Source organism: Cyclospora cayetanensis, unplaced genomic scaffold, assembly GCF_002999335.1.
Source record: "Cyclospora cayetanensis isolate NF1_C8 unplaced genomic scaffold, CcayRef3 CcayRef3_contig_37, whole genome shotgun sequence".
NCBI classification, from domain to species: domain Eukaryota; phylum Apicomplexa; class Conoidasida; order Eucoccidiorida; family Eimeriidae; genus Cyclospora; species Cyclospora cayetanensis.
Window position 1 is genome coordinate 253,116 of NW_020312336.1, and position 9,837 is coordinate 262,952.

A 9,837-nucleotide genomic window follows, 5' to 3' on the forward strand; every position below is an offset into this window, starting at 1 on the left:
ATCGACCTTGCTCGAGCCTTCCAGCTGTTGGAAGCCGTGAGTAGTGGGGGGCCCCCACTTTTTGCTTCTTCCCAGGGGGGCGGGACCGCAGGTAGCGAGATGCCTGTTCCGAAGGCAGGTATGGGGGAGAAGCAACGCCTCGCCGTGATTTTCAACTGCTTGCTGCATGCATGCGAGCGACAGGGGGACGCTCTTGGCGGGTTTGAAGTGTATAGGCAGATGAAGGCCACTGGGGCCCCCCCGGACGAGGCGACATTCCACAGCGTTGCTGCGTTGCTGGAACGATCGGGAGAGCAACACGGAATGCTAAAGGTGGGCTGCAAAGCCACAATAGAGGTTTGGTTTTAGGGGGATGCAGGCCTCTAAAGGGTCTTTTTTGAAGTAGACCGTTTATTTTTTGACCATTGGCGCCAGCCCCCTTGTTTTGGTAGTTTGTCGTGTGATACGTAGCAGCTCACGGTATGCGTCGCTTCGCGATCTACGCCTGCCTGCGTGCAGCTGTTGGAGCACATGCAGGCGGAGGGCCATGAGCCATCTCTAGCAGTCCTTAGCCTGGCCGTTACCTGCTGTAGCAGAGCAGGCGCTGCTGATGCAGCTTTGCATCTCTCTCAGCAGCTGCGAAGGAGGATTCGCACAGCCGCGGCTGCTGCTGCCCCGACAGCAGCAGTAGGCGTCGCCCCCTGGACTGCTGGCCTCGAAAAGGAAGACGAAGGCATCAGAGCAGCAGCAACAGCGCTGCAGCAAGCCCTACCGTCGAGTGTCTATGCCGCTCTTGTGAGCGGCTGTGCTGCAGCAGGCAGGCATGAAAAGGCCCTTCATTTGTACGGCGAGCTGGCTAGTCTTAAGGGATACCAGGAACTGCTGCAGCGACGCCTTGCACAGAAGGCGCAAAACACCCAGCAGGAGCAGCAACAACAACTAGAGCCAGAGACGCTCCAGCACCTCCAGCAGCTGCTACGGCGAGACTCGTATCTCCCGAAAGCCCAAGTTGTGAATGCCGCCGTTGCTGCAGCAGCTGCAACGGGGCGCTTGCAGCTGGCGCTTTCCTTCTACAGGCGAGACTTGTTGCGGCAGCAAGAACAACAGGTGCAGCACGGGGAGGACCACTTTGCTGAGGATACCCTTGGTAGCTTGAGTGGAGGCGAGGCATATGCCCCGACGACTGAGACCTTCCTGCTGCTGTTAACTGCTGCTGCAGCGCAGCAGAGCTCGAGCACAGTAGATATCTTACTGCGAGACTTTGAGCAGCAACAGCTGCTGCGGCAGCAACAACAACTTCCGCCGCTTGACGCTCCAGCTATACATGCAGCCGCAGCGGAGGCTCTTGCAGCCGGGGGCAGGTGGAGGGAAGGCCTACAGCTGCTAGTTCACTCGCATGCGGACCGGCAACGACAGCAACACCAGGCGATTCAACAGCTGCAGCACTTGATCAGCACGCAGCAGCAACTGCGGCAAGAGGAGCAGCAACTTAATCGGATCCAGCCGATGCTTCAACAGTTCCCCCCAGCGGGGAGCGTTATACCGTATCTTGCATTGCTAAGATCCTGCGCCGCAGCGGGAGCACCGCGGGAGGCCCTCGGCGTGCTGCGTTTGCTGCAACAGCGGCAGCAGCAGCAGCAGCACCTGTACATGCTGCAGCAGCAACTGCAGCAAGATGAGGTGCTCTCAGCTGCAGCAGCTGTACCACCAGAGCTGCCCCTAAACGCCTTCGCTGAAGTTATGGCGGCAGCAGCAGCAGCAGCAGATTGGCAGCTGGTGCTCTCCGTTGCGGCCGAATTCGAGTCTCCGAAGGTGCAGCAGCAAGTTGCAGCAGGGGCCGTTGCCGCAACAGCAGCAGCTGCGACTGCGTTTGCAAGTAGTGCCACGGAAGAACGCCTACCACAGCATACTGCCGCTACTGCAAACGTCGATGGAGCTGCAGCAGCAGCGGCAGCAGCAAGTGCTGCTGCTGCCTTGTCGCAGCAACCAATACCCCTAGAGCTGCGTTTACGTATTGCTTCGCTGAAGCTTATGGGGCTATTGCACACGCGACAATCCCTTGCTGCAGCGAGGCAGCGGGAGCACCTGTTACACCTCATCGAAAAGAGCAGCAGCCGCGGCGCACGCCCCGTGCAAAGAGGCTCAGGGGTACCACAAAGTATTGAGGGATTGCATCAGGAGCTGCAGCCTGTAGCAATAAACGATGCACTTACCGAAGACGTCCTGAAGCTTGCAGAGAATATGTTAGGCCCACCAGTACAGGAACACCACCCGCAGCGTGCCACCCCACTGCTGCATCCGCATGAGCGGGAGCGGCTGGAGGAGCAGCAGCGACAACGCCACAGAGAGATGGTGCTCGAACAAATCCGGCAACACGAACAGCAGCCAAGGACGCACAACCCGCACTCCGAATAGTCCAAAGAGCTGCAAAAGACCACCCCTGCTGCCGGAACGATGAAAGGAACCCCTTTTCGTCGTCATAGTTTTACGCAAAAGCTCAATCCATCGTTTGTCTGTGACTCCTCTCCATAGCATTCCAGTGCTGTGCGTATCGCTGCCTCTGGTACCCGCCTGGCATGGCATTACCCCCACAATTCAGCGAAAACCAGCGGGTTCGCCGCAGCTGTTGCTTCCTTACAGATCGTTCGCCGCAGGGCCTATTCCAAATCTCGTTACACAGCTACTCTCCAAAACCTTAGCCCTCAGCCCCCACCACCCCGCCCATTAAAATCTGCACGCCCTTATACCCTCAGCTGCCCTTTCCTCCCAAACTCCGTTCATCCGCCACAGATTCAGAGCTCTAAAAGTGCAAAAAAAACTCGGTTGGTGTTCACCGCAAAATAGCGAGATCGAGCCGTAAATTTCAAGGGCCTGTGCCTATTCGTCGCGTTTTATACATAATTATGTGCATTCATACATACTATATATATACCCTGGTGTGTGCTACGCATATTGCGACAATCCACCCTACAATAAGGCTACGATGAGCTCGCGCTTTCCACATTTTTAGAGACCAGGTAGTGATTATCAGCTATCTGCGTACTACATCCCTGTTTACCAGCACGCGTAGGTGGACACATACACCAAATATGGTGTTTTGCATGCTCCTCTCGGGCAGCTCAACGTGTACACTTCAAACCAACATTCTGTAACAACAGCAAAAGATTGTAGGTAATAACCCCTACTCAGGTTTCTTGACTTCCTTTTTTTTCTCTCAAGTGTAGTACAAAATGCAAAAATGTCGGGTCCGTTGATTTCGAAAAAGATTGCCGCATCACCAGCGGGCGCCAACTGGCAAGAACGTCGTGGGGCGCTGAGGTAGTGCTGGGAGAGGCCGAGGCTGCCGTCTCTGCAGCAAAATCAGATCGCAACAACACCCGGGCTACAAGCTGATTAGATTGGGTAGATGAGGACTCAAAGAAATGTAAACCCTATGTCTGGTCCCTCTGCTAGCTAAAAAAGCCATTTATCCTTAGCGAATTTAATGCGAACTTGAGAAGATTGGCGGGTTGAAGAAACCAGAACTACGGGCCTTTAAATTACAATATCCGTACGGAAAAAAAGATTTGCATTGTGTAGACCTTCTTCTCTTCATCCCAACCTGCATGATGCCGGGGATCTTCTCTATCAATCTCCATGTTCGGGATCTTGAAGGCTGAAACAATAGTACAAAAACAGAGAAGCAAGACAGCAAATGAAATAATGACACCATAAAAGGTCCTGGGCAATGCCCGCGACACCCAGGTAACGGAGAAATGGAGGAACAGGCCGATATGACACAGAAATGCTGAGGAAACGCAAGATGGAAGTGCGCTCTGACAGCTACAAGCACCAACGGCACATTTCCGACGATCCTGAAATGCAGACTCTACGCCCTAAGGTATGAGTTCCAGCTGACCAATGGTCTCATAGGGTTCCGCGGCGAAAAGAAGGAACTGATAGTTTCCGTCTGGGGGGGTCTCCACGCGTTGTTCGAAGGCCGACATAAACCTAATTCAGATGAAGCGCACAAAAACTCAAAGCCATACAGAAATCGCATCTTTATCCTGGTGCGCTCGTTTCATGGAATAGCAGTGCGTGCAACACCTACTTTCGATGCAGTGCTCTGCTCACAAACACAAACTAAGGGTCTCTTTGGGATGATACGAACTTTTAGCCTAAGCACAGTTGTGTATGATGCGCAAAAGTTTCATAATTGACCCTTCATGCAGCATATGTTACTTTTTTCAAGGTTTGCGTAATGACCACAGTTCAGATCCGTACTCGGGTACGCCTGCCGATGCAAGAGCACTCTAAATGGGGCACCCCTAGAAGTCAGAAAAGAGGACGTGTAACATGTTCATGCCTTGATAAGTACGAATGGATCAATCTCACGAAGCCTTCATCATAACAAATACATCTTCCGTGACTACAAGCGACTAAAGAAAACACCTACCTGTGATACGGTCGGGTGCCACGAACTATCTCCGGATACTCGACCTCGCAGAGCAGAGCAAACTGACGAGTCCTCTCATCTCGCAGCTTCGTCACGCGATACCCTGGACGTCCAATACGGATGCGCTCTGCTGTCCGCCCGCTGCTACTGGACGTCTGCAGCAACAGCAACAACAGCAATACTGTCGTCAGCGGCTGAATTGGCATCAAATGTATAAAAGCAATGAGTCAAAATACAAAACTGTGGTTGTCCGAAGGATGAATAATCACAGCCCGATCATAAGGGCAGCAGATATTTACGCCGTCACGACAGGCTCCTACAGCCTCTGCAAAACGAGCAGCAAGGAAGCGATAGCCTTCGTGCCAGGTAGCAACAGAAACAACAACTAGAAAATCAGCAGCAGATCCAACAAGAAGACTACCTTTAGTGGCATAGGGGCGATGACGGCATCTGCCTTCTCCTTTGCAAGACGTCTCGAAAGGTTTGTTTGGTGCTTCTTGCCCTGGGTGTGAGAGAGGTAAGAACCCTCATTCGTGTGCAGTGTAAGGCAGAGTCGGCACTCGAACTGGCCTGAAATACAAGTCATAGACCCCAAATCCGCATTGCCTAACGTGCGCAGCCAATGCATATAGCCACGGCCCTTGAGGGTGGATGCATGCATCTTGAGGCAGCAACAGGCCTAACAGTAAGGGAGAAGAACAACAATTATAGCATCACGGAATGCAGCAGCCCCAGGCGCTGCAAAAACCGACCCAAGTGGTTGCGCATGAAGTAAGGATCCTTGTTCAGATCTATGGTCTCGAGGGCCAATCGCCGAAGCCGCTCCTTCCTCTCAAGGTTAGCCTCCTATAAGCAACAAGAAGCACACTGTGGTTGCCGGTTCTGCTGTTTCAGCGATTGTCGGTTGCGTCCTGCTTGTAATTAGTTATTATTATCACGACACTGCCGCGTGCAGCTTGACACCAGGTAAGAGAACACAGGCACTTCATCTGCAGCGTGAATTCCCTCACCTGCCAAGTGGCGGGGGCACCAGAGCCGAGCTTATGCCCAACTCTGTTCTGATAGTCCATATACACCGACATTTTCGCAAAGGTCCAAGGATAAACACGCGGAGTGTGAGATTTTAATCGGGCGGCACGTGGCCTAGCCCCAAGGCCAGGTAAAACGACGGTACAGGACCACCAAAGTTGACTTCTACAGATGCTTTGAGGCTTAAACGTTACGATTTCTGGTCTGAAGGAGCAGTTTTGTTGCAAGGATCCGAGCCAATACAAGGCCAGTGGCCACTGATATGTGGTACGGCCGCTGCATGCAGCCGCTCCTTCAGTTCGCTTCGTGGGGCAAATAAAAAAAACATGCAGGGCTCTCACTCAAATTTGATACACCACTATATACTGCTTCCATAGCTGGACTTTGTCAATATCCCTTTTGTGGCACTCGGGGTCTAGCCCCGAAAGGGCATTCACCTAGTGTATGCAGACTACAATTTTGCCAGGGGCTGCTTTAGCATTGAGTGCTTAGAAGTAGTGTCTGGAACGGCATACGGATCCAATGTTATCCTTTGAAAGAAGCGTGCCCGAGCACTGTCGGGGTACTTGTGTCTTCTCTTTTAACCTGCCTGAACAGGATGCCCCAACATGCATTCCCTGAGGAAGGCGGCACATTGTCGCAAGGAATGCACAAAGAAATGCAGTTTGCAGCCTAACCTGTAACTTTAACCTAGTTGCCTATTTCAATGATCCCTCGTTTGCTCCCTTACTTCTCTTTCCTCTATATTCCACATTTTCCCCACGCACAGCGGGCAAGACCAGAATTAGGTACGCTTTACTGCACAAGTCATTTTTAGCTAAGATATAGGAAGGAACTGATTAACTGGTTTGTCTACTCATATATTCTCTTTGATTGTAGAGAGCTTATGGGGCAATAACAAAACACAATTTTGTGTGCGTGGGCGCTCGATGCTATGTGCAACTAGCCGTGAAAGATTGGAGTGCATTGAGGGTTCAGCAACGAGAACCCTGCCTGCCACTCCTTCCTAATGCCGGAGACTTAACGAGCTCGGATAGGGAAAACAGAGTGACCTTTTTTAAAATTCACTAGCTTTGCTAAGATAGTATTGAGGCGGAAGTTGTGTATCTCTTTACAGGGACCTTGAATTGGGCGTGCGAGTTACTGACATTGCATGGTTTGATGCCGCTGCTCATCGCCCAATCACTTACTATAAAATCCAAGCTGCTGTCATGGTTTCCTTCAAGACTATGCTGCGCTCAACGAAGTTCTTTGGTAATATAACAATTTGATTCCCTAAACAGCGGTCTGTGAGGAGAAGCCCTGTGCCGATGGAAATTGACAGTGGTCTAACGCCTGCTAGGGCGGCAGATGGGGCCTGTAAGCTAATGAAAGCAAAAGCCCTTACAGCTTGTAGAATTTCGTGATTCACGAGCTGCTAAAATGTTATGGATGCGTCGATGAGGGGTGGTCGGCCACAAAATATGGTGACTGTAAGTATGGCTAAGTACTTAAAGATTGCATCTGTCGGTTGGAGGTGTACCTGGCATTTTGCACCTCTTAGCGTAGGAGGAATGCCCATTGCAACATGTTTCTTGCTTTAAAAGATCATATTCTATATGGCTCTATCCACGCAGTGCGAGTTGAATGCCTGCAGGGGTTACTACAGTTCAAGCGTTCATACAAGCTCTCGCTTATCGGCTTACGCCGAGATCAGCTCAGCGGCCAGCTTTAAGAAAACTGATCGTGCTCATAGGGCAAATTTAGCAGTGTAGCGCTGTATCGAAAAGCATTAACTTTTTAATTTCGAAAGCCACAAGGTAGATAAGCAGCTGCTTCTGCAGTTTGCGGGTCTGCACGCAGTGTCACGTCCAGTAATAGCAGGGTGGGGAGCAATTCAGTGCGTAAACAGCCGACCAGTGGAACTTTCACATTTCATGGACTACTTGAGGCTTCAAGAGCAAATAAGCGCAGCCCCCAAGTCAATGGCTGAAAAGTAAGAAGCATATTGGAATTAAGGACCTGCAGAGTTTGGGGCTGTGTTAACCGGGTTTCTCCTTTAGTCTTAGGTGAGCGCTTAGATAAAAATCGAGGAAAGCTGGCGCTGCGCTTTGTTGATTTAAAGCCTGGGCCAGGTCCGACTTAACTTCCACGGAGTCAGAAGGCTTCACAGCATGGAAAGTATATTTGAGTGGTAGGCTAAGGCTTTGTTGAAAAAGAATAAAGTACAGAAATCGACCAGTGTTTTTCAGCATGACACGGTCTTGGTCTCGAAAAAGGCGCAAGATGCTTTAGATGCGTAAACTTTGAATCATCTAAACAAGGTCACTAGGAACAAGAAGGCTCCAATGCATCTACTTCGCCAACTACTTGACAAGCTTCATGGATTAGCAGCATGCTCAACATTTAATCTCGGACATTTCGAGACACCCAGGGGAGAGGCACGAAACGGCGCTCCACACTCGCAGTAGCAGCTTGGAGCATGCCTGTATCCCGTTTGGACTTGTAAATGCTCCAATTGAACTGCAAAGCCTCATTAATTGAAACTTTGTAAGCCTATCAAGAGTGTTGTATGGCTGTCTATGTAGATGCTTTCCTAGTATTCAGCCTCAACCGTCATGAGGACCCACAGCACCAAAAGCGCGCTTTTAGCTGTTTCAGGAGCAGCAGTGGTATGCAAGGCCTTCATTTGCATGTTTTGATGGTCACAATTGTGTTATTGAGATCTTGGTTGTTGACTGCAGGAATTGAGCGAGGCGCCGCAAAGCTTACAGCAGTCAAGCCTTTACGTACACGCAAGGAAATTGCAAAAATTCAAGGGTTTGCATTCAATTATCGAATGTTCGAAACTGGAACTGCATCTGCTTGTTCTGTTGCTCAATTTGCTGACATATTTAAGCACGCGCACTCTATGACCTTGACCGAGGAGCCCTTTGCCGCAGCATGGACGTATATTCCTTTGATGCCAAAATACAAGAGCACAAGGGTGAAGCATTACATTACCGAATTGAGGATGAGCCCCTCTGATCTCGCAGAAATGCTAGATTAAATGCAAGAAAAGGAACACTATGTGGCATGATGGGCAGTGAAAAAAATGACGGCATTATTTACGCGGGCGTTATGTTGCTTACCAGACCGGCCATCGGCCTTTACTGATCACAAGAATTTTCAGGAGCTTGATAATCCAAAAAAATTATCTTGTCTTCTGCGCCTCCCACGAAACGACAATACAGCGAGGTATTTTAAAGGCCATCAACAACGTGGTCGCTGATGCACCCTCGCGTAGCCGCACGATTCACTATTGCGCAGTGCAACCGCTCCTCGAGTTGATGCTTCACGGCTTTATTCAGCAAGGCGTGCACCTTATGCTATTGACACCCAAGCATCTGCTATCGCCGTCACAAAAAGAGCAGTGACAAAAGGAAAAAGCGCTGCCATGCTGAAAGTGCCCTGCTGTGATTCAATACGAAGTACGGACTCGGTCTTACGCACATTCCGACCTCTCTACAGAGTGTTGTGCACACAGCAAATGATCATATTTTCTCTGCCCGAGTTGAAAGTTACACTACAAAAATTAAAACGTTCGTGGGTTTTTTAAATTACTTCTGGCGGCAGAGGATAAAGAACTCTCATGCCCAGAATGTCAACAGCGGAAGCCGCACATTTCTCTGAAACCTGACCTTTTGCAAAGCCTTCGGATTCCGGCAGGACTTCGACTGATCTGACTGTGGAGTGGAGTCTGTTGTTGAACTTCCGGAGGTCAAGGGTCATAATAGTATCTACGTTATCACCAGCAGAGTCATCCATTGCGTCAGTTCTGTCACAGCTCAGAAAGTAACGTTGAGATTCTTGACTCACGTCTGGAATCTTTGCGAATTCGAAGCACTGGGAGTTAAACTTTATTACGGAATCTTAGTGTGCTATTTTGACCAGCTTACACACTGACCATCACTAGACCACTGCGAACCGACCTGAAGCGCATTGATCGACAAAGCGCACCAACCGCTCTCGTCTGCAGTAGTCCTGACTGTGGGCTCACAAAGATCCAAGTGAGAGGCTTGATTTTCTTCCTTATGTTGAGTGGTGCTATAGCATAGTAGTACATTTGTATATGCGCTGCCTTCCCACATCTCTGGTCGGCAGTAAAGAGCCCTTCTTTGATCTGGGCATGGACCTGCTGGTGTGGGATCCGCAGCCACTCTTGGCAAGAGGGAGAGTTGGAGAACAGCTGTCTAGCGCAAATAAGTATTCTCGCAAAGTCTCAAGAGACATAAGCTAATTGGCTTTTCGCTGTGCGCTTTTAGCCTGTATACATTCGGTTATCGTGGGACGGTAGCATCTACAAGTAATAGCGGCCAAGTGGCTAGGAACATTAGATTAAGACGTGGACACGCTGCTAAACTAGTGTGTATTCT

General features: G+C 50.3%; 2 protein-coding genes across 2 annotated transcripts; one reads left to right on the forward strand and one right to left on the reverse strand.

The window, feature by feature from the left end:
* Positions 1–2,394, forward strand: LOC34619012 (chromatin modification-related protein EAF1). Its single transcript, XM_026334151.1, has 2 exons — positions 1–312; positions 499–2,394. The coding sequence occupies exons 1-2, from the start codon at positions 100–102 to the stop codon at positions 2,392–2,394; spliced, it is 2,109 nt and encodes a 702-aa protein (XP_026189936.1). The 5' UTR covers positions 1–99.
* An 859-nt stretch (positions 2,395–3,253) lies between these two features.
* Positions 3,254–5,496, reverse strand: LOC34619013 (splicing factor 3A subunit 2). Its single transcript, XM_026334157.1, has 7 exons — positions 5,425–5,496; positions 5,167–5,260; positions 4,836–4,984; positions 4,415–4,476; positions 3,878–3,969; positions 3,534–3,634; positions 3,254–3,328 (listed from the first exon to the last, which is right to left on the reverse strand). Exons 1-7 carry the CDS (start codon positions 5,494–5,496, stop codon positions 3,254–3,256), a joined length of 645 nt encoding a protein of 214 aa, XP_026189942.1.
* Positions 5,497–9,837: the final 4,341 nt, after the last annotated feature.

Bases quoted from the DNA above. Each gene is read 5' to 3' on its own strand.
- LOC34619012 (XM_026334151.1), top strand. From the start codon at position 100: ATGCCTGTTCCGAAGGCAGGTATGGGGGAGAAGCAACGCCTCGCCGTG. The intron at 313-498 runs GTGGGCTGCAAA...GCCTGCGTGCAG, and splicing joins AGCAACACGGAATGCTAAAG to CTGTTGGAGCACATGCAGGC.
- LOC34619013 (XM_026334157.1), bottom strand. From the start codon at position 5,496: ATGTCGGTGTATATGGACTATCAGAACAGAGTTGGGCATAAGCTCGGC. The intron at 4,477-4,835 runs GTAGTCTTCTTG...AGGACTCGTCAG, and splicing joins TCGCCCCTATGCCACTAAAG to TTTGCTCTGCTCTGCGAGGT. The intron at 3,329-3,533 runs GTACGGATATTG...ATTTTGCTGCAG, and splicing joins CAATGCAAATCTTTTTTTCC to AGACGGCAGCCTCGGCCTCT.